Genomic DNA, 24,267 nt, shown 5'->3' with positions numbered 1-24,267 from the left:
TGTAGCCCTTTAAGGTATCTCAAATGTGGCGCAAGAATCAGGCATATCCCAGGTTAGACAATAAAGTTATGTGTTAGACAACTGCTGTGGTACCTACTATTTTAGAACAACACTGTTTCAACAATGTTTTTGTACATGCAGTAACTTCACAGATTTTTTTAGCTGTCTCTCATTGAGAATTTGTGAAAGCTCAAAACATGAACAAGATGGACCGAGTTATCTTTCCATCCATTTATGAATCGGATCAATCCGACATCAGGTAGAAGGTCGTGTTTGGCGCGTTGGTCAAGTGCTCACTTGCTGAACGCATGGTCACAAGTTCAAGTCCTGGAAACAGCCTCTCTGGAAACAGGGGTAAGGCTGCATACATTTGACCCTCCCCAGACCCTGCTAAACGCAGGAGCCTTGTGCACTGGGTACGACCTTTTTTTATCAATCCAACATCAAGTGAGAAAACTATGACGATCTTCAGGAACGATGCATACGCTTCAGGAAACAATTTCTGCATATGAGTCGGATGCAAGCTCAGTTTGGGGATCCTTCCACTGAACCTGAGTTGATAGTAATAACATGAACATTGTAGCCCATTGAGTCATATTTTAACTCAATCAAAGATCAGAGGAGGGAGTTATGACTTGATCTTCAGGCATATGCATAAAGATATGGATTCAAGATAGAATTTGGAGCCCACGCACTGACTCTGAGTTGAAGGTGTAAACATGAAAGTTGTAGCCCATTGAGTCATATTTCATGTGGAAAAAGAATTGGGTCAATCGGAGGTCAAACGAGAGAGATATGGACATCTGGTTGTTTGAGTGAGCAGAGGTTAGGCAACCGACCTCAGTCCCGTAATGTAACCGAGAGCAAAAGTGAGCAGTAACTTCTGCAGATCACCTGTTTGCACATATAGTGACTTCCAGCCCACTTAATGTAAGACCATAGTTCTAAAACTCGTCTCGACTTGGCAAGATCTCGTCTCTCGTCTCGGTTTTCTGAGAAACTGAGACGAGATGGCATGAAGGAGTTATGTTCCGATCAAGGTTAATTTGGTGTGCGCGAATGCTGTCAAAATGGCTCTGAATGAAAATAATTTTTTAGACATCAAAACAAATGAATATTTTACTGCACTTTTGGTTTGTAACAATGTTTTGTCATATTAAGATTTATGGAATTTATAGATTTGAGAAAAAACCCCACATTAGAAAGTTAAAAAGCTCACCTACCGCCGAGAATCCAGTTTTTGTTCTTGAACTGGGGGGTTGACTTTTTATCCTTTTGGGATTTGATTTTTTAACTATTTTTATTGGATTCAAATAGGTGGTATTTGCTTATTTATGAATAATATCTTAAGTAAATGAAATACAAAAACATTTACTTAAATGATATTTGGCATAAATAAGTGTTTGGCTTGACAACTATGACTCTCGGTATATACACTAGTAAACTTGGGTCAAAAACCACAAGTACCATTTTGAGTGTTTTTTTTTTTTTTTGGTGAAAATAGTTCATGCATTGGGTTTAGAATGTCAAAAACAGGCTGTATACAAAAAGCCAGATCAAAAAAAACATTTTTTGGCCTCAAAACCACCAACTCGAGTTCGCTAGGAAAAAATCACTGGTTTCGACCAGTTTCAACCATATCTCAGTTTTTGGCCGGTCGAAACCCGAGATCTTGAACCTTGGTCAAAATCTTGGAGCATCTTTGGGCAGCTTCTAGAAGCCCTGCTGGGCTGGCTCAAACTGGTCCTGCTGGGTTGGCTCGAGTTGGTCCAGTTCTTGCCCAAAAAGGACCTAGTTCGATGGTTCTTCTGCTTCTTCCTCTGGCCAAAATCTACATCACCACTTTTCGAGGTCTTCCTCACTACTTGGGTTGAAGCTCAAAACATATAGTTTATTCAAGTCTATTTTCATATGCCTCAAGAATCAGCTCAATCCGAGTCCGATAGGAGAAGTTATGATCTCGAATCTAAATGCAGCACATTGTGACCAGAATACTTTGTTTGCACATACAACTTGCAGTCTTGAAACCAAAACTCACTGAGATCTCGATAATATCTCGCTTTCTTGAAACACCGAGACAAGATGAAAGGTGAAATAGGAGGAATGCATTGTCTCGCCGAGAACTCAATTCGAGATCTCAGTGGTCTCGGTCATCTCGATGGGAAACCTTGGTATACAGACATTTATGCCAAAAACTAGGATTGACATACATAATCATGGTTGCCGAGATACGAAACCAATCCGAAACAAAAAAAATACAATATTTCGTCGATATCTCACGATATATCGACGAAATATCGTGGACCTCACGATATATCGCGAGATATTGAAAAAATGACAAATAGTGTCACGTGAGGGGCCATTTTATACCATATTTCGCAGCTCTTGGTCGATATTTCGACCGAGAGCTGCTGAAACTCTATTTTTCTCTCTTCTTCCTCATTTTTTGCTCTTCTTCCTCCCTTCCAAGCATCATCCAAGCATTGTTGAAGCTCCTTGTCGCCGGGAAGACGTTAGAGGGTCATCTAAGCTCATCATCCAAGCCTATTTTCACTATTTAAGGTAAATTCTATTTCTCTAAAACTATTTTTTTTTAAAATACTTTGTACAAATGTTGTTGGATGTTGATGATATTAATATATGTTAGACACCGGAGGCCGATCTACAGCCTCACAGTGTCGAAATTTTTTTCCCATATGTATTTTTTTTTTAATTTTCTGGTTTTAAAAATTCATTTTCCTACAACTAAAATAGGAAATAATTAGGGGTAATATGACTTAGATGGTAATGAATTAAATATATGTTAGACACCAATGGCTGATCTACGGCTTCACAGTATCGGATTTATTTTTCTGCTCTTAAATAATTATTTTAATTTTCAAAAATTAAGAAAAATATATAAAAAATTAAAAAAACAGAAATAAATAAGGAAAAATATGAGTTTTAAGTTTAAAAAATATGAAAGTTATTTCTATATGTTTTGAAATGCATTACATGTATATTATGTTTACTAATTTTTGGTTTTGTAGTATTAGGTCAATAGTTATATTAACATTATATATAAAAAATTGGTTTTAATTATGTGAAAAATACAAGGGTTAGGGGAAAAATATTAAATAACTATACAAGTGTATTAGTAATCTAAAAGTGTCAATTGAAGTGCATCTACGTTAACTTTTTTAATTACTTGTGTTACATTGCAGTAAATAAGTATCATTTTGGTGGATCGTGACAGATAACGTGCGAAGGACAAGCAAAAGGTGGGGGAAAGTAGTCAACAAAGGGGGCGGAGGGAACAAAGAGAACAAAGGGAACAAGAGAGACCAGCCAGCCAACATAGGGGTGACATTGCATGGTTACATGGCACTCCCATTGATGGGGATAAGAGAAAATCTATATGTAACTATTGTCACATGCAATTTATGGGAGGTGGGTCCAATAGACTTAAACAACATCTGACTAGAGGATCTAAATATGTTGTAGGTTGTCATATGGTCCCTACTGAAGTAGCCAGGGAGATTGGTGATAGTTTGAGGGGAAAGAATAAGAGGAAGGCTGACAAGCAAAGGATAAGAGAACAACTTGAGGATACAGTAAGGAGTTCGATAGGAGGAGGAAGACGATACAATGATGATGATGATGATGATGATGACATTGCAGTACCTGATGACATACAAACAGCAAAGGAGGCTAAGGATTTTAGGCGGACTGTTTCAAGGAGTAGAGTAAGTTTTCAAGATGATCAGCAGAGACAAAGAGTAAGGGGTAGTGGAGGAGCTGGCAGTTTTGGAGGTCCTAGATCTTTGAATCCTTTTAGAAGATCACAAAGTGTGAGGGCAGCCCCAATACCTCTACCAGTACCAGTACCACCATCAACATCTGATCCTAAATTGCATAAGAAGAAAGGAAGCAGTCAACCCAGAATCAAAGGAGCATGGAAGGGGATGAAGGGATTGGTTAAAGAATCATTAGCTAAGTGGATGCTATACCATACCATCCCAGCAAACACTGCACAAGGCCCCCATTATGATACCATGATAGATACCATTGTAGAGGCTGGCCCAGGATTCAAGGGCCCCACCCCATATGAGGTAATGAATGTTTATCTACCTCAACAAAAGAGTGAGATTGATGAGTACATTAGTGAGATGAGGAATATGTAGGAGACATATGGAGTGACTATAATGGCAGATGGATGGACTGGGCCTACAAGAAAGTCCATCATCAATTTCATGGTTTATTGTGATGGGAGGACAGTGTTCCTCAAATCTATGGATGCATCCAAAGAGATAAAGGATGCAAAATATATTTACAGATTGTTAAAGGAAGTAGTGGAAAAAGATGTGGGTATTGAGAATGTTATCCAGATTGTAACGAACAATGGAAGTAACTTCAAGCTGGCCGGTGAGAAAATGATGAACAATAGTAATTACCGGCTCTTCTGGACTCCTTGTGCAGCCTATTGCATTGACTTAATGCTAAAAGATATGGGAAAGTCAAAGTTGGTAAAGACTGTGGTTGAACGTGCAAGACAAGTCACCAACTTTGTATGCAACCACTCCTATGCACTCAATCTATTGAGGGAAAAATGTGGGGGTGACTTGGTTAGGCCTGGCATCACAAGATTTGCCACCAACTACATTGCCCTCAAAAGCATTGAGACAAAGAAGGCCGGGCTGAGAAGCATGTTTGCTTCTGAGGAGTGGTTTGAATGGAAGGGTTCCAAGACTGCAAATGGGAGGGAAGCACAAGCAACGATGTCATCTGAGGACTTCTGGACCAAACTAAGCAAAGTGGTGAAAGTTTTGGAGCCAGTAGTTAAAGTTCTACATGTTGCTGACTCCGCTCTGAAGGGCCCAACCATGCCAGTCCTATATGCTGCAATAGACTTGATGAAAGATAATGTCTATAGTGTGGCTCCTCGCAGTAGCAAACACTTCTTAGATATCATAAATGTTCGCTGGGGGAATCAACTTATGCATCCACTACATAAGGCTGGTGAGTAAATTTGTTTTATGTTTACTAATTCATAGTATTATTATTTACTAATTACCTATGCATTTGACAATACCTCTATTCTATATGGCATATTTCAGCATACTACTTGAACCCTAAGTATCAATATAACAATAGGCTTGGGTTGGAAACTCAACTTATTGATGCTGTGAAACAAGTAGTGAAGAAGTTGGAGCCAGATGGTGCACTACAAGCAATTTGCAACAATGAGGTGAGTTCATTTGGAAACTCAACTTATTGATGCTTTCAAATAAGTAGTGAAGTACTTACTAATTTTCCACATGGGTGTGGATCAAGGTATTTAGGGATGCATTGGGAAGTTTTGGAACTGAGGCTGCGATACGAGGCAGAGCACGTGGTGATGCTGGTAATTCTTTTAAGTTTTAAATTACATATGTATTGAAATTTGAAAGTTGAAACAACATTTGACACGTCTTTTTTGTTGTAAACTTGTAATGCAGCTGAATGGTAGGTGTTGTATGGGGAATCGGCTGAACAAGAATAGCAATTAAAGTCCTTGCCCAAACATGTTCTGCATCTGGTTGTGAGACGAACTGGAGTACCTTTGCACTCATCTACTCCAAGAAGCGCAACAGATTGGGGTCTCAACGTTTATCTGACATGGTGTATGTGCACTACAACTTGAGGCTGAAACTGCAACACATACGCATGGGACATAAGGGACAGAGGGGCACCATTGATCTAACTGACATCTTTCAAGTTGACTCAGACGATGAAGACCCTATTGTGGATTGGGTGAGGGATAGAGGTGAGCCAGTGTTGGATGAGGAGGGAGGTAGGCCCGACCCCATGATAGCTTCTGAGATTGGTGCTGATGTGGACGAGTATATGGCTGACAAGGGTCAGATACATGCAAGGGAAGCCTCACCCATACCATTCCAGCCCACTAGTGGCAATGTTGCTGATGATGAAGACTGGTCTAAGCCCTCAAATGATGATGATGATGGTGATGATGATGATGATGCTGGTGGTGGTGATGGTGATGCTGGTGGTGGTGATGCTGGTGAAGAATTTGACGGCATGCGAGAGCGTTATGTGGTAGGCCAGAAGGCCCAGAATACGACACCTGTAGAGCCACTCCGATTCACTGGAGAGACAGTTTGATCATGCCACACAAGATACGGACCACGGAGCACGTGCCCCAGCACCCCCACCCTCAAGAGGCCCCCTACATGCATACAACAAGAAGCGTAGGGGTTGACAAACACAGTTGCAATCTGATCACATAGGCATTGATAACCTATCTAGTTTTGTTGGTGGTTTGAGTATGGGTGATAGGGAGGGAGGACCGACTGGACATTGGCGTGCCCCATCTTTTGACGCACATACCACTCCATTGGCATTGGATTATGGTGCATCACAACCTTACGGTGGATATGGATATGGATCATCATCATATGGGCAGTTTAGTGGGGTAGGGGACTATGACTACCAGTCCCAATCCCAGGGACATACTGGATCATCTTTTGTAGATAACATCTTTGCATACCCTAGCGGACCTAGCTACCAACCTCACCAACCATACATGCAGCTAATGCCATCGCCTCTTGCGCCGTCGCCAACATCATATCACCGTGGATCATCTTCTTCACGGACTGGATCGATTGGTAACCCTAGCTTATATCCTAGGATAGGTTACCTACAGTATGTTGATGATTCCATTTACGTGACACTTGTGGATGACTACACTCGTTTCTTCTCCGATTCTATACCGTGGTCCACATATGTCCTTCAAACAGAGAGCAATGGACGCCGACTCCAGCGAGGCATGAGTGGGATTGATCCAGGGAGGCACAGCAACTACTATTAGTAGTTTAGCACTTGTAATTTGTAACTTAAGTTGTGATTTCATTGATCTATGAACTTGTGAGTTGTGACTTGCAAATCTTGTGACTTTGACACTTAGTGTATTACCTTTAAGGCTTTAAGCATTTGAGCTATTGAGTTTTGAGTTATTGAATATTATGGAGTTTATGATAATCATGGTACTCATCAATGTGTATTGGCTTTAACTTGATATGTGATGAAATTAAATATTATTATTAAATATTAACTGCCTAATCTATGTGTATTTAACTATTTATACATTAGGGTCGGCGACCGTATGTCAATCAAGGGTGCAAGCCCAAAACACCAATTTGAATTCATATTTTTGCAATTTTATGGTTTAAATGTGTTTATTAAGCTTAAATAAGGTTGTCCATGAAGTTTCAGGCCTAGATATGGCCAAATACCCCCCAAGATGGACCCCCGAAATATTGTAGAAAAAATGTAATATTTCGGTCATATTTCGCGATATTTCGGGTATCTCAGATATCTCGGTAGGCCCGAGATACCGAGATATCGCGAAATATTAAACTTTGTGCATAATATCATTTAAGTAAATGAAATTTATTTATATTTCATTTACTTAAGATATTATTAATAATAATTATGCAAAATACCCTTTATTTGAATCCAATAAAAATAATTAAAAAATCAAATTCCAAAAGGATAAAAAGTCAACTCCCAGTTCAAGAACAAAAATTGGATTTTCTACGGTAGGTGCAATTTTCAACTTGTTGGGGTTTTTCTCAAATCTAAAAATTCCATAAATATTAATATGGTAAAACATTGCTAAAAACAAAAGTGTGGTAAAATATTCATTTGTTTTAATGTCTAAAAAAATATTTTCATCCAGAGCAATTTTGACAGCATTTGCGCACACCAAATAAGGTTTGACCGAAACATAACTCCTTCAATATAAATCAGATTTAAGCAATATTGGATTTGTTGGAAAGCTTACTTCAGAGTATCAACAACCTGTCGGTGGTACCACCGTTCTCCAGGAAACTAACGGCTCGCAGCTGTTTAGCCGCTTCTAACGTAGATGTGCCACTACCTCGGTTCAGGACACAACCACCATCTGAACCATCTACTACCAAGTCCATGGGGGCCTTGGTTGGAACCCATAACAAACTGAAAAAGCGCTTTTGCCGGTCGACGAATGCGTGCTCTGGTTGTAGTAGTGTTGAATGAACGGCAGGTACTCATTTAGCTTTCCAACAAATCCAAGATTGCTTAAATCCCTCCAAGGCAGCATCTTTTCTCCATCAATCTCTTATTTTATTCCCTCCATGCAAGCTGGCCTTGGGGCCCACCAAATCTGGAGAATATTCTCCTATGCTCTTCTCCACGTATTGGCCATGGGAGCCCACTCGAAATCTGGAAAAACTTCCTCTCATGGTATCTTCAACTTCATCTCCAAGCTAGCTGGCTGTGGGACCACACGACCTGTCCTCTTAGGTATCTCCATAAAATCAGCAGATCGATAGCTATATTCTCCCCCAAATAAGGCTGGCCGATAGTCATCCTTGGGCAGAATATAGGCTGGAAGATTGGAATTAAACAATCCCATAAATATGGGCCAGGTATGGACCCAGTCAATATACCTATTCTCAGTACAATTAGAAGAAGAAACACAATAATTTGAAGTTGTGTTGTCCCCACCAAGCTCACATCCATCTGACCCATATTAGTGTTGCAAAAAGTTATTAATATGGATCACATGTGAACATGTATATGCAATAAATAAATCATTTGAGACCACAAAACAGACGCGGAGTATTTTCACCACGCTCCTTTAGGCAGGTCTTCAAGGACATTAGTCACCAAAGCCCAATTCCAAATAACAGATATTTCATACGGCTTTGAAATATTGAATTATAAAACAAATTTTATGTCAAAATATGTTATAACGCCATTGATATTTTTAACTTCCCACTTCGATACAGGTTAGGTACGCATTTCTTAGGTCTCATTTAGTGTAAGGGCTTTTTAAATGAATGGCATGTGACATCCATATAGGTTGACTCCACAAACACCCACGAAATGCTACAGGTTGTCTCAAGGCCAAAGGGTGATCGGTTGGTTGACATTCTGAATTGCAACCATTTTGCAGACTGAGCTACTGTCCGAAAACATTTTGACCTATGTCCTCAACAATGCCCTCAAATGCCTCGACTTCTAGGGCATGCAGGGCTAAAAATAATTTGACATTGACAATTTCTGTGTTGACAAGCACAGGTGTGTTATCTGAGCTTGACATAAATGCTCTAGTCAAACAATAGGTATGGTACCAAGATCCTCAAAGTTCATACTAAAGAAGAGGGATATGGCTATGAGATGTGTGTCCATGTGCTCAACTATACCCAAATTCTATATGCAAAATAGTTGACCAGGCGTCCAGACGCCTTGGTCGACTTGGCAGGCGCCTTGATGGTACCGCCTTGCTTTTTTACCCTCTCCAACGCCTTGGGTCACCTAGACGGCGTGCCAACTATGATGTATCAATAAATTGTTCTCAAAGATTTGATAAGCTGTCCAACAGGGATACCCAGAGAAAGGTAAATTCATAAAAAGCAGACAATAACACCAAAATATAGTTGTCAAGATATCACCTTAGGCATCGACCTTCTTGGTGTCGTTTTGAGTCCAGGCTGCGTCCAACACCTTGGATCGCCTAGACACCGTAACAACTATGCACCAAAACCTAGTAAAAATTATAAATTTTCTTCTCACTTTCCTCTCTCTCCAGGACATTATTTTGTGTTGGTGAATTCATAAAAATAGTACCGTATTTAGGCTATAACATAATGGATATCATCGAATTGAACTCCGGTGGTCGGTAGAATTCAGCATATTTATGATGACTGAAAATAAAATATTGGTCTCAAGATCCACCCCGCCCCCCCTGTAGATTAAACAAATCAGCATATTCAGCAAAACTTAAAAGGAATACACGATCACAGAAGCAAGAACCAAGCATTCATAGAGTTTGGCAAATATAACTTTTAAAAACAAAAAGTTCATTCCACACATTAATTCAAGGCAATCTAGAAGAGAAGTGATAAAGAATGAAAAAACAGAGAGGGAAAGAGAGACAAAAACCTATTCCAAGATCGGGATGAATGATGGCAACGTTCAACTTTGAGCTTTCGACTCCCTTTCCTTTCTTCTTCTCCATTGTTTTGTTATTAGCCCTTCTTCCTTGCACTCTTCGTTGAGCAGTGCAAAGCATGGTTAGTAAATTTGGGTACAACAGAAGAAAAAAAAATAGGGATACGTACAGGTAGCAAACAGATTTAGACCATTTAGATGTCAATAATACTTTTAAAATTTTGGAGCAAAAAGGGGGGGGAGGGGGGGACGGCAATAATATAGTGCATGTTTAATACAAGTTAATCTACAAAAATACGGGCATATATTCACTATGCAACAGGCACATAAATAATCAAAACTTCAACGACTTCCATGGTAGCATCCGTTGGAGGTGGAGGGTAGAGGGGACCATACGTGGCTTCAAACTTTTGCAATAAATGTTTCAAGTTCTCTTCAACTGTAAATGTCTTTTGATGGTAATCCTGTTGAAAGGAAAGCTTTCTTTGCATACATTCCGGTAGGAACTTGTCAGCATCTCGTGTTTCATCTCTTCCCAAGTCCTAGGTTCACATCTTCTAGCTCTGAGTCTCCCTTCATGGGATTTCCATCATTGTTTAGCATAACCAGTCAATCGGAAGTGAACAAAGTAACAAACCCAAGCTTCTGTGCCTCTGTTGGATTGTACCAGTCAAAATATTCCTCTAGATAATCCAACCAATCAAGAAATAGGAGCAGATCTCTTTGTCCAGTAAAGTAAGGAACTTCTAGCTTCTTCCTTGTATTGATATCAACCCCAGGAGGTGATAGGCTCTGATTCCAAATACTGGTACCAAATAAGGTAAAACTAGAACCAGAATAGATCTAATCCCAGTCAGGATTGTTAAAGTACTCACCATAATTAAAAAAAAGGTCAAAATTGAAGTACATCACCATGTGTCCTCTGTCTTATATCCTTATCTCTGTTTGTAACTCTCGTGTGTGAGAATAAAAAAATTGCAGAAATGGGGGTTCCTTACAGCCCAAAACAATATATATTTCTTACCAGCTTTTTTGGACTGAAGGGAGCTCCCATATCTTCTTTTCATTCGTTGATCTTCTTATGGGTTGCTGAGGTAGGTGGCTTTGATGAAGTATCTGTACTCGTTATGATCAATCAACACAACCATGTAACAGTGAGCCAACCTAATGTCTTAATATGTTTGAGAACGAAACACCCACACCCATTTCTGTTTTTACTAGTGATCCCTTGCCTTCGATTCTTTTATCTTCCTATATGGGATGAACATTTGTTCTGGCTGACTGCAAGCTTGGTAGGCTTCAAGCTCAGTTTGAGCACATCATAGAATAGTTTGATTGCATCGTTAGGAAAATGTAGTTGTAGAATCATATATTAATTGTTCTTAACTTCATATCAGACACATAGAAAACCACTTGTTAACAAGAAGCTCAACTGATAACTAACACAGAAAACCAGGAAATCATCTATGTGTCTAGACAGATTTATAGAAAAACACTTGTCAACAAGACGCTCAACTGATAACTGACACATAGAAAACTAGGAAATCATCTCCTTCACTATAAACTGTCTCGACACAAAAAACCACTTAAAACATAACTCAACAAAACCATATTGCTATACCCAGGACAACCCCATCTATTGACTGGAAAAGACTTAGAACTTATTTGAAGATTGAGCACCCAAAAAAATACATCCTTATTTAAGATCAAAACCGCTGCTAAAGAACAAGAAACATGCAAAATACATTTTACTCACCATATCACAGAAGTGAAATCAAATCAGATGTTGAAAACAAGCGTCCACATACGGACGGCTGAAAAATATAATGATGCATTCCAATACACAAAAGGTGTTTGATTGAATTACGTTCTGAAATTTGACATGTGGCTAACCCAAACCTAGACCTGTGTATGCAACGGTCAGAATTGCCACATTATCCTGCCACATGGCTAAAATAGTGGACCATTGAGATAAGCTTATCTCAAAAGGGCCGTGTAAACAAAATTATCCCTAAAATGTTTTATAATCAATTATCATTGAATCGGTCATATTCACGATGAATCATGTTGTGGTTACTTCATCAGAGTCATTCTGCATTTTACTTTTTACAGTACAAATGTGAAATTGATAACTCAGGGAATATTTCTTTGGCCTTTTTGTTTGGTGTTATGTAGACCTCTATGTTGGGTAGAGCATATGTCATTGGACAATGAAACTGGACTGGATCCTTCTGGTACAAGAGTTAGGCCGGTCACTGGACTTGTTGCAGCAGATTACTTTGCAGCTGACTATTTTGTGTGGGTAGTTCTGATCGCCAATTTGGCTCGGCTTGGGTATGAGGAGAAAACAATGTACATGGCTGCGTATGATTGGAGACTTTCATTCCAGAACACTGAAGTACTCTTTTCACTATGACAGTTCCTTTTCTGCATTCTTGTTTGTATCATTTTTTATTCTTGTTTTAGTTTATGAATCTCTATTCTATCTCTTTTATACGTCTGTCAAATTTGACTGATTAGGTGCGGGACCAAACCCTGAGCAGTATAAAAAGCAATAGAGAACTCATGGTAAATACAAATGGTGGGACAAAGGTGGTTGTTGTTCCACATTCAATGGGAGTTCTGTACTTTTTGCATTTCATGAAGTGGGTTGAGTCACCAGCTCCAATGGGTGGTGGTGATGGGTCAGATTGGTGCGCTTAGCATATAAAGGCAGTGATGAACATTGGTGGGCCATTTTTAGGTGTTCCAAAAGCAGTCTCGGGACTCTTCTCTTCTGAAGCGGATATTGTTGTTTTCAGGTTTGTTCTATTTAACTACTACGCAATGTTAGGTATTTTACTGTGTGTGGCTTTGATGCAAGACAATATACAAATTCCTACGGATAATGGGCCCACATAGAAGAGAACCCTAGTTTCTTCAAAGTATTGCCCCCTTTCAAGATTCACTGACCATCTACAGTCTGAATTTGTAATTAAGATCTTTAACAACAAAAGTTGTAGAACTTGTCTGATTCACATAGCAAGAAGGTATTCACTCTCCATTACTTGGCTACAACAAAGTACACTTCTAGAGTTCGGCTACCTAATGTAAGACTAGATTAAGGTTATTCTGGGTTGTCACTTATTGTCCACCCATATTCACCCTCCAAACCATCTCTTAGGTTTCATTCAACAGACCATGAAATCCCCCTAAAGGATTAACAGTTCGGGCATCATCAGTGATCAGGGTATCAGGGACCGAAACAATTTCTAAGGCATTTAAGAAGGCAAAGGAGTGGTTGGCAGGGGTGAAGGTGAGGACGAGGTTGTTTGAAGTCACGGGAAGAGAGTACCCCTTGATCATAAAATAATTCTGTGATCGCAACGCACCCCACAAAAAATCCCCAATTTTTTAACAAAATTAGACGAACCATATACGCAGGAAGCATCCATGAGAGAGAGAAAGAGAAAACAGGAAAGAGACATACCTACAAGAGAGATGTAAGATTCCCTATAAACAAATGCAAATCAAAAATTCCACAAACTTTAGGACAAAGCAAAAACCCGCAAATAGGAAAAAATCAGATATTTGACGTCATGGAGAGAGGGGGGGAGGGAGAAAAGGAAGGAGACGTTACCTCCAGGAGCTTCTACAACCGTTAGGCGACAAGTGTGCCTTCGCGATGAGGGAGATGTGAGTTCAGAGATATCAAAGAGGGATTTGGGACTGGAGAGGAGGGAGAGACTACGAGAGGGTGTGAAAGAGTAAGTGTCGGAATCTTCTATATTCGTTTGATGAAAAAAAAGCACATAATTTTTTTGGGAAATGTTCCCTGATACGACCATCAAGCATTATGACCATGTGGCAACTGATACTCCTGATCACCAACAATCTCCAACGGCCTTACCTCCACGTAGGAGAACCAGAGAAAGAATGAGGAGGCATGTTACTCGGGCAGACTCATAGTTAGCAAAAACAGAAACAGCAGTCAAGAAAATGGTCAAAAAAACGGAGAATGGTTAGAAAACGGAAACGGAGGGTACGTGTTTTAAACGCGTAGATTTCAAAAAAAAAAAAGGGGACCAAAAAAAGGCAGTATACTCTTATAAACTGAGGAAATATTACTTAAATACCTGCATCTAATGTTCAAAATAACAAAACATCCAACATTAATGCATATATATTTAACACCTATTATAAGTTCCAAACGTCCAATATATACAATCTGTTATCATCCAACATCATCAATGATGAAGAAATTAGAAAGAAACCTTAGTTTGCATTTTTGAATTTGTTGTAATCCTTACATGACTGCTCTTTTTTTTTTTGGGGGTAAAATCCTTACATGTCTGCTCATACCCTAGAAAGCACCTACCATGTCCATTCTACTGGGAGTTCATGTGCCAGCATAAGCTCGGTTGTTACAGAATTGGTGTTATATGAATAGCAACAAAATCAATTAGTCGTGCAGAATTTAATTAATATAAAACAAAACCAACCTATTTGTGTTAGAATGGGCTTGTCAAATGTGCAAAACACCACGCATATCCATGGCAGGAAACACACCACTCTTATCATGTGGGTTGATTCAAGAGTTATAACAGAACCAGAACATCTTAAAATCAAAAGAGAAACAGAACAAAAGAGTATGGACTTTGGACATATGCTCAACTGTTTCTGATAAATCCAGACCAAACATAGTTGGAAAATCAGGTTTTTTTACTCGACTTGCCCTCTTCAAAACCTGGTGACTCGGGCGAGTCATGTATTTTATTAATTTTATTTAATGTAATATGAATTAAAAATCCAGGTATACAACAGTAATTGCAAAACACCATGCTTAAAGAGTTTTGAGAGCAAGTTCAAATCGAATTTCACTGATTTGAAGGATGAAAACGTAGTATCAATGAGGAAGTGTCGTTGAAACAAGACATCCATTACTTGCGCAGGCCGCAGAGAGATACCTGGATCTTGTTCTTCCATGAGAGAGGGTTTCAAGCTCCTATTCTGTAATGCGATGGATGTAATCTGCTGCTTTGAAGGATTAAAGCATTTCAAGCCAATCAATGTTCAAAGAGTTGCTTTGTAGATCCAAAAGCTTTCCAAACTTGTATTTAGGGTTTCCATGTGAGATATCCGAAATCTTTGCTGGAGCGATAGGCGATTATAGTATTCAAGAAGAAGTCTCCAATTGGGATTGATAGTTCTCCCCAATTTCTGTCTTTAAATGAACTTTGACTTAAAAAATAAAAGGAATCCTACCATGCTTCAATAGAATACCGTTCCATTCTTCCCTCGCTTCCCTTTACCTTCTATATTCAGCGATGGGCAGATCACTGGCAACAGAAGACAGAAACAAGCGTCATCTCCGATCTCTAGTGGCAAACAGTTCTTAATTTCTCATAGTGCTCGAGACCAGGAGCGAGAGGATATGAGTTTCTCATGTTTCTGGCTGCAGGGCCTCAACCATCGTTGAAGATGAAAATGGATGCAATAGAGGATAATAACTGAATGAAAGAAGGTTATGCGTCGGCTAGCAGGGAGAGAGAGAGAGAGAGACTAGAGTTTAGACTCGACGAGTTTCTATTTGAATCGGTAAAAATACCGAGTCACTTGAAACTCGGACAGACTCGGACCGAGTCTGGTCCTTTTATATACTGGGCGAGTCTACACGACTCTTGACCAGGTTTTACTATATGTTGAGTCGACTCGGGTGACTCGCCCAAGTCAAAACCTGGTTTTCCAACTATGGACCAAACATTCCATTTTCATTGAATGCAAATTTCTTTTTTTTTTCCCCAAATTGAATCTTAATTTGAAACAAAACTGATATTTTCTAGCAATAGGGCTGAACAGATTCTGATATGAAGTTTGAGATACGGGCAAGACAACGCTAACCGGTCACCTTCAGAGTTCAAAGACAACGTGGCACCAAGTCAGGAATAGAAGCTAGGTTTGCAAACAGAGGAGACCAGAGAAGGAGAAGGAGGAGAGCAGCAGACAATATTCACCGTTCCAAGTTCCCAAATCCCAACCCTCAAAGAACGAACATTTAGTCTCGGTCTGCAATCTCCGAGCTGATGTTCTAACTTCTCTCCTTCGATTGTATGTTTTTTCCTTCAATTAGGGTAGGCCAGGGTTTGCACGAAACGGCGAGGTGCAAGATTGGGAACGCCGAAGGGCAAGGAAAGGCGACAATCGTGAATGTGATTTTGGGGTTTTGAGATTTGGGAATTTTTTTTATCATTTTTACCTTAAAAAAACGGTATACGGTGTTTAAAACAAAGGGGTGTGCCGTTTGCGGTTTTTTCCCATGTACTTTGCAATCAAACGGCAAACAGCGTTTTAAACGGTAAAAAACGCAGACAGCGTTTTAAGCGCATTTAAAACGTGTTTCTGCTAACAAAGGGCAGACTTCGTGTAGTGCTTTTTTTTATAAAATAAATTCATTAACGATGGAACACTGTTCCGATAGAGTCGATATACAAAGAAAGAAAAATACAGTGGGACGGAGTCTTGTCAAAAGAGCTTGTCCTGGGTTCTATCACCTAATGTAGCTAAACAATCCGCAACCGAATTGGCTTCTCTAAGAGTATGCTTGAAGTGAATTGCTTTCCACATATGAGAAAGTTGGAAGCAGTCCTTTATAATTGGGAATATTCTCCAGGGAATGGCTTGCGTTCTGCAGCTTAAGATGTTCACAACCAGTAAGTTATCACTTTCGAAGATCAGCTTTCCGATGTTCATATTTAATGCTGACAAGAGAGCATACCGAACTGTAATGGCCTTGGCAACTAGCGCATTATTCCATCCAATGCCAATAGAGAAACAGCAGATAAAGGATGCATTAGAAGTTCAATAGACTCCTCCAATACCAACCCTGCCAGGATTGCCTTGACTTTCTCCATCCACATTAAATTTGACACATGAATTAGATGAGGAAAACCACCTGACGAAATGAGATCTTGTGCGATAGGATTTTAGTTAGTCGGGGACATATTCCTTAGCACCCGAGAGAGCTCTTAATATAATCTCATTAGAATTGAAGCTTTGATGCTTGAAGATAAGATCCCGTTATCCTATCAAAATATTCTAAATAATGTTACAATACAAAGAGGTCTTAAGACTGTTGACTCTGTTATGAAGGATCAGATTATTAATGAAACTAATGATACCGGTGGTGATGGTTTCATCCCTAAAATGAATTAGAAGACTCGCTTGATGCCAGAGTTGCTGATTCGAAGGACATTCCATAAACAGATGATTGGCGGTTTGATTGTGTCATTGGCAGATGTAACATACGGGATTCAAATTGAAACCTCTGTTGTTAAGAAGATCTAGGAGTGGAACTTTTTGGTGGAGGATTTTCCAAATCAGATGTTGAGTCTTTGGAGCTGTCGGGAGATGCCATATCTTGAGCCAATATGAATGTGAAGCATGAGTGAAGCCCTTGATAGCAATGATGTAAGCGGAGGCCACAGTGAAGATACCATTAGATGTTGTTGCCCAGACAAACCTGTCATCAGATGAGAAGATGGGTATGGGGATGGAAATAACTCTGAATGCGATGTCAGGTGGCCACCAATGAAAAAGCATGTCCCTCAGCCGTGAATTGGTGTAACGATCTATGAGTTGGGCGACACTGAGAGGGGCGTTGCTGGGGAGGGGAAATGGAAGTGCAAGTGGGGGACAGTTAGGGATCTAATAATCTTGTCACAAATTTATTGAGCAACCATTGCCAACTTGTATAAAAAGTCCCTTACGAATGAGATCTCTTGAGGAGCAAATGGATTTCCAACCCCAAGAAGCAGTAGTGGGGCACTTTGCTTGAAGAAAAGAGCAAGAGGGGAAATGTTTCTCTTTCATCAATCTACTCCAAAGAGAAATAGAAGAATTGAGAAGTTCCCCACCCTTTTTTTTGCAAGTAGAGCTTGATTCATGGGGGGTAGAGATCTTAACTTTTAACCCATTGTGTCTTTTTGGAAGACATATTGTGTTCCAAGAGATCATAGGAACCATCGCATCACTTCCATTGACCAGAAAAAATCTATGCTAATAGAATCCAAAGAATTTTGCACTGAAGATGGAACCTTCAAACAAGACATGACATATAGAGGCATAGCAGATAAGGTTGATTGAACCAAGACTAACTTACCAGCCAGACTGAGATATTGAGACTTCCAATGTTGAAGCTTCTTTGAGAATCTAGAGATCAAGTTAAAACAGTGACTTCTTGATAATTTCCCATTGATGTATGGAATGCCCAAATAAGAGTCAAGGGAAGAAGTAGGAGTAATCTGAAAGAATTTCCTCAATTGCTTCTTGATTGTAGAATTCAGATAGGGCTGAACTATGCTCTTGTTTTGTTAAGATTGATCGCCTGACCCGAGTACTTACAATAGGTTTCCAAAACCCCATTTAGTACTTGAGCCTCATTCATAATTGCTTCCCCAAAAAGAATCAAGTCATCAGCCAGATTCATATGGGCTACTAGGGAGTGGGCAATGATCTTCTTAAGATCGTCAAATGCCATGTGAGAGGTGCTCTCTCCTCCTTTACTGATTGAAGACCTTGAATGTGTTTTTCATTGAGTTCTATGGCAAACTTCGTGATAAACCTCCGCACAAGGAACAAACAAATAAGAAAAGAGCGAGTCCCCTTGTCTGAGTCCTCTAGAGGGCCGACAAAGGAAGAGCGGAGCCATTGAGAAGAATACCCATTTAAGTGTTCTCAACACAAAACATAACCCTATGTACCCAAGAATAATCAAATCCACAATTCAAAAGAGTGCTTCTCAAGAATTTCCACTCCAATCTATCATATGCCTCATTCATGTAAATCTCGATCGAAAAATATCCTTTCTTGCCCCTTCTGGTTTTCTTGATTTTATGGAGGAGTTCATGGCATATGAGAACATTGTCGTGGATATAACGACCTGTGATGGAACCATTTTGGTTGAAAGAGATGATTCGATTCAGAATAGGATGAAGGCTATTGATGATGATGCGAGAGATGATTTGTACATGAAATTGTAGAGACTTATTGGCCTGAATTCTAAAATCGAAGAAGGGTGATCCACCTTAGGGATAGGGGCAATGTAAGTTTGATTGAATTGCAGACTGAATGCCCCTGTTGAAAAAAAAATTACACAGGAAGACACTTCATTACTAATCACTAGCCAAACTTTGTGGAAGAACATACTTGAGTAGCCATCAGGACCAGGCAATTAATTAGAGGGCATTGACATGACCATGGAGAAGATTTCTTCATCCAACACTGGGTGAGTAAGATCGGTGTTGTCCTCAGTTGTAGCTCTCCCCCTGATAGGAATGAATGAAGTAGCTCTCATCCAAACATGGATTTTGAGACAAGTAAAGCTCCTTATAGAAATCCGAGATTGCTTTGCCTATGTCAGTCTCCTCAATTAATGTGCGTCCATCTACATTGATGTACCTGATAACATTTCTTGCTCTCCTCTTGATGGTTGATAGATGAAAATATTTGGAATTACGGTCCCCATTCTTGATCCACTCGGTTTTAGACTTCTGTTGTCACATAATCTCTTCTTGATGAGCCAACTTCCTTAAGATAGCAATTTGATGCTTTTCACTTAAGAACCATTGATTATTCCTCATATGGGGCAGAATCTTAGAGAAAATATTTTCAATTTGGTATTTGTTCAAGTCCCTAAGGATTTGTTATAAGTATCTGAGCTTGCTGCATTTCTTGAAAGAGGGAGATCCTTTAGAGGAGTGAGAGAACCAAGAGGAAGAGATAATATCCATAAAGCCCGGTTCAATAAGCCAAAAATCCTCGAATTGGAAGGGGTGTGGAGCTCTAGGCTTGTGCCTCTCTGTTTGTAAAATGATGGCTGTGTGATCCAAAGTTGCAAGAATTTCAATAATCACTATAGCATTAGGATAAAGATTGAGCCATTCTGCAATGGAAAAGAATCAATCCAGCTTGTCTTCAATTCGACTCTCTCCAAATTGCCAATTATCCCACGTAAAGTGAAGACTGGCATATAAGATCTCTAAGATACATTCATTATTGATAAAGTTATTGAAAGTTGAGAATTGGTGATTTATCTTTCTCCTCTTTTATCATCATGACTAAGATAGGCATTTCAATCTCCAACAAGGAACCATGGATGTTGAATAAAAGGAGCAATATTCAGAAGAGATTCAAATTGTGCTTTCCTAGCGTTTTCGATACAGCTCATATAGACGAAAGTCATAGTCCATGTTTGATTCAAGTCGGGGAAGTACGTATCAGGATGAAAACACCACTCATTTTGTCACAAAATAGTAACTTGGACAGAACTGGACCACATTAAAAGAATTTCACCTGCACCATTAGTCGTTGACGTACACACAAGAAGCGAAAATGAGAGAGATCGACAAAAATTGTGGAGATAAGGACTCGACTTCTTAGTTTCTGACAGAAAGCAAACAAAAGGTCTGTGTTAACCAACTGGCGGATCTCTCGCTTAGTCGAGGGGCGACCAATCCCTTGACTATTGAGAGCTAAGGCCTTCATTTCTTCCCTGGTGATTGTTTCTGGCCAGTCACCTGAGCCTCAAATTCAACTATCATTGTTGTGTTCTTGTCAGTCTTTGCTCTTTTTGAAGACTCCCCTCCATCACTAGTAAATAATTGAAGAGCTAGGGGATCATGGTCCTCCTTCAGAATAACCCTTTTATTGGGTAGGATAGGATGAAAGTCGTTCTTCGAAGCTCCATGAATAATGGGGTAACTCTACAGCAAACCCGCCTCCTTTTACTGCCCAAACATTGCCTTGGTAATAAAGTGCCAGCGCAGAAATGCAAGCCAGCATGCCTAGTTCAAAGTTTGGGTCCTCCTTGAAATGTGGCTGGATCCCTTCTTGAGAGTGAGAGACGTTGGCACTTTGAACAAAGATAGGGAACGAATTGATTCCTGGGTGAGCCACTACTGGATGTGCTGGAGTCATAGAATTGTTCTTGATCAGACCCATCATAACCCTTCGAGTATCGGATGAAGTGAACGGCAACTATATGCCGAAAATATGGGCAATATTGATGATGGACTGGAGGATCTCAATCTTGCGTCGTTGGGAATAAGGAATATTGTTTCTCACTTTGCTATTTTTCTTTAGGTTCTTGAGACTAATTGATGTTTTGACCGTTCTCCAAAGTGAAGAACTCATCAAAAACACAACTGACTTCATAGAGAAGACTCGTATGTCATGGTGGAACCGCTGCTTTTGGAGAGGATGGAAACCAATTAAATCTTCCACTTTGAACACCTAACATTCAACCGGCCAATGGGTTTGAATTTGAAAATTTGGAGAGGATGGAAGCCAATTACTTCCCCATATATTAATCTCGGCAACGTTTCCAACATTCCATAAAAGACCCTTCTCAATCACCTTTCTACCTTCAAGAACGCTACGCCATGCCCAGGATGGCTGATGTCCAAGTTTGGCCTGCATAAAATTTGAGCTTGGGGAATATATTGCCTTGACGAAACGGGCCCAAAGGGAGTTGGGATAAGAAATAGGGTGCCATGCCACCTTTGAAGAGCTCTATTCTAACGAAAAGGATCCCAGAATCCAAGACCCCCCCCCCTTTCCTTAGACTTGCACAGTCTTGTCCAAGATATCCAATGTAACTTAGGATCTGTATGGCAACCATTCCGTTTCAAAAATTGGTTCCGAGAAAGAATTGATTTTTTCTGTTTCTGGATTTTTGGAGTAATTCTATACCAACAAATGTTGTTTGGTAAAAAAATTGTTTCTGCTATTACAGAGAAACAGAAACTTGTATGGATTGAATTGCACAGTTCTGGATGAAATCAATCTACGGGATTGAATTCTAACATCAATGGTTCCAAGTGGCTGCCTAGCATTTTAACTATCAAGAATGCTCAAGCAGGTCGCAGATCCAATTTAACCCCAAATAGGGTCTAAAATTGACGGAACTGAATCGCACTGTTTCCAATGATCCCCATCGACACAAAACAGTGGATCAATCGGGTAGTCGAATTGATTCCATTCAGAAATCTACTCTTCACTAACCAGAAATAAATCTACGATTGAAAGTACAGAGACCCAAAAAAAATAAAAAATTGCGAAACACCAATTCAGAAGCACAGGTAATAAATTAAAGAGCAAAAAACGACTATGTGAATGCAAAACCCTAAGTTTTGTAGGAGATAAGAAATGAATAGATCTCTCACCTCAATTTAACAAAAAAAAAAAGGATGAACAAGAGAGGAAAAAGAAGTCGAGCTCAGACTTTACCTTGTCAGAGAAGGTATCTGCTGTTAGCGTTATAACTTCAGCCCTTGCAGCTGTAAAAGCACAGAGTGGTAGAAGAACAAGAGAGATGAGAAGCAGAATGCCTTTCAAGTCGAGTTGCTGATCGTCGTTGACGGTGGAGCAGAGGTCGCAAGAAGACGGTGGCAAGAGAAACACCAACGGTGGAGCAGAGTTGCTGAAATGGTTTGCGCCAAGTAGAGAGCTGCAGAGGATGGCTCTTGCAAGACGGAGGTCGATCGTCTATTTTTGTGTGATTGCTACGAGGAAATCTGTTTTACGGTGAATCAGAAAAAACACCAGAATCCAATTTTTTGAAGGTTACCATACAAATCCTTAATCTCCTCCTCCTTTCGCCCCCAACGGAAAAAACCTTTTTGCCCCCAAAAGAAAAAACATTACTGCGTTTACTTTATTTAATAGTTTTTTTTTGGATAGATCGTTTATTTTTTTTATTTTTTTTTTTGGGTGAAAAATGAATTTACTGAATAGTAGCATGGTGTTGCTGATGCCTGGCAGGGAGGATCTTCTCTATAATGTGTTTGACAGATTGGCCAATTTCCATTTTATGTCTTCTTGATCTTTGTAGGTCAGAGGTTACTGGCTACACATGCAACTATGGGTATGGGGTAATCATGTAATTTTGTTTTATTCTTTTCGCTCAAAATCTGAGTAAAGCGCTCTCTCTCTTTTTCTCTCCCTAGGAGGAAGCGAAGACAAACCCTAGCCATACCCATGGCTCATGGTTTGAGGTATCGGTTTTGCAGCTGTCTGATCCCAATACTAGGTCGATTCTAGAACGTTTTCACAAATCGGTTATGGTATCGAGTGGTATCGCCCATATCGGCCGTGTAACCTTTCCCCTAAAGCACTAAATTATAATGTTAAACTAAACTTCTACTTCTGAGTTTTGACACGATCGTCAAACGTCTCACATCAATTTCTATCATACATTTAAGCTTTCAAAAGTCTTGATGAAGTGGTGCTTGGCCAATGAAGCAATGACACTTGTATAAGTAGGCATTTGTACTTCGTTTTTATTTTTTTTTAAAGTAACCTTTTGAAGCATTTTCTGATTTTCTCCTCCTTTGCGTGTTTTTATGAGTTTGTGATTTTCTTTACTAAAAAAAATTTGAGATTTCCAAAATCAAATTGCAAGTAAAGAACAATGTAGTTGAACATTTGATTGACATTTTTGTGATTTTGTTCATCTTTCCCTCCCTTCCTTCTAATCTCCCAAGATAGGGGTCTAATCATCAAAAAATCTTAAAGGTAGTACTATTTTATATAATTCTTCACATCTAACTATCGAACAAGGTGGTTGAATGATTGGAATTTATGGATCTTTCTTCTCTTCAAACAGTTTTTCCAAAAATGTCAAAACTGAAAAGTACAAATAATTTCTATGAAAATTTGAATTTCATGATTTTAATTGCACAAAATATGAAGTTCAACATGATCTCTCCCTGTCTATACATGTATCAAGTGATTGGTTTGCATTTATTATAATTTGTTGGGAAAATTACATTGCCACCCCCTGAGGTTTATATAAAATACAGATCGACTCCATGTGCTTCAAAATTATACAGCTACATCCCCTCAGTTTTGGTTATTTGTTATAGTCAGCCCCATTTCGTTATATTAGTCTCGTTATGTGGTACGGTGTTGATAATTCATGACTTAACATGACTAATATACCCCTATTAGAGGTTTATGGAAACTAAGAATTAAATAAGGGTTCAAGAGCAACAACGACAACCACTCGACAGGAACAACCAACGGCAAGTCAGTTTCGTTTCAAGCCATGTAACTCCCTCATTACAAACCCAATCTAGTGGAAATTGTAGGATAGGGTTCGTAATCCATTATCCTCTTGATTCCCACTGGCATCAGGCCAGAACAGCAAGTAATAACTTCAGGATAATTTTTACAACTAAAACCTTGTGGTAGTTGCAGGTTCATATGTTTTTTTTTTTTTTTTAAGAGAAATTTCCATTACCCATTGTCATTGGA

General features: G+C 39.4%; 2 protein-coding genes across 4 annotated transcripts in view; one reads left to right on the top strand and one right to left on the bottom strand.

Annotated features, from left to right (window-relative positions):
• The window catches only part of LOC122667170 (alpha-1,3/1,6-mannosyltransferase ALG2), a 40,587-nt gene that overhangs the window by 4,541 nt on the left and 11,779 nt on the right, over positions 1–24,267 (bottom strand). For all 3 annotated transcript variants that reach the window (XM_043863393.1, XM_043863392.1, XM_043863394.1), the window contains exons 2-3: positions 20,564–20,570; positions 9,967–10,055 (exon numbers count right to left, since the gene is read on the bottom strand). In XM_043863393.1, coding sequence (XP_043719328.1) covers positions 9,967–10,042 — 76 coding nt within the window. In that variant the 5' untranslated portion in view covers positions 10,043–10,055; positions 20,564–20,570. The remainder of the gene's footprint in view (positions 1–9,966; positions 10,056–20,563; positions 20,571–24,267) is intronic.
• On the top strand, positions 12,123–12,752 carry LOC122667171 (phospholipid:diacylglycerol acyltransferase 1-like). The gene is made up of 2 exons (XM_043863395.1): positions 12,123–12,373; positions 12,496–12,752. The coding sequence occupies exons 1-2, from the start codon at positions 12,173–12,175 to the stop codon at positions 12,676–12,678; spliced, it is 384 nt and encodes a 127-aa protein (XP_043719330.1). The 5' UTR covers positions 12,123–12,172; the 3' UTR covers positions 12,679–12,752.

This window comes from Telopea speciosissima, chromosome 7 (assembly GCF_018873765.1).
Source record: "Telopea speciosissima isolate NSW1024214 ecotype Mountain lineage chromosome 7, Tspe_v1, whole genome shotgun sequence".
NCBI lineage: Eukaryota > Viridiplantae > Streptophyta > Magnoliopsida > Proteales > Proteaceae > Telopea > Telopea speciosissima.
The sequence above is the reverse complement of the archived record's forward strand: the minus strand, read 5'-3'. Positions and strand labels throughout refer to the sequence as shown.

Excerpts from the sequence above, each read along its gene's own strand:
- LOC122667171 (XM_043863395.1), top strand. The coding sequence starts at position 12,173 with ATGTCATTGGACAATGAAACTGGACTGGATCCTTCTGGTACAAGAGTT. Across the intron at positions 12,374-12,495 it reads TTTCATTCCAGAACACTGAA|GTGCGGGACCAAACCCTGAG; the intron begins GTACTCTTTTCA and ends TTGACTGATTAG.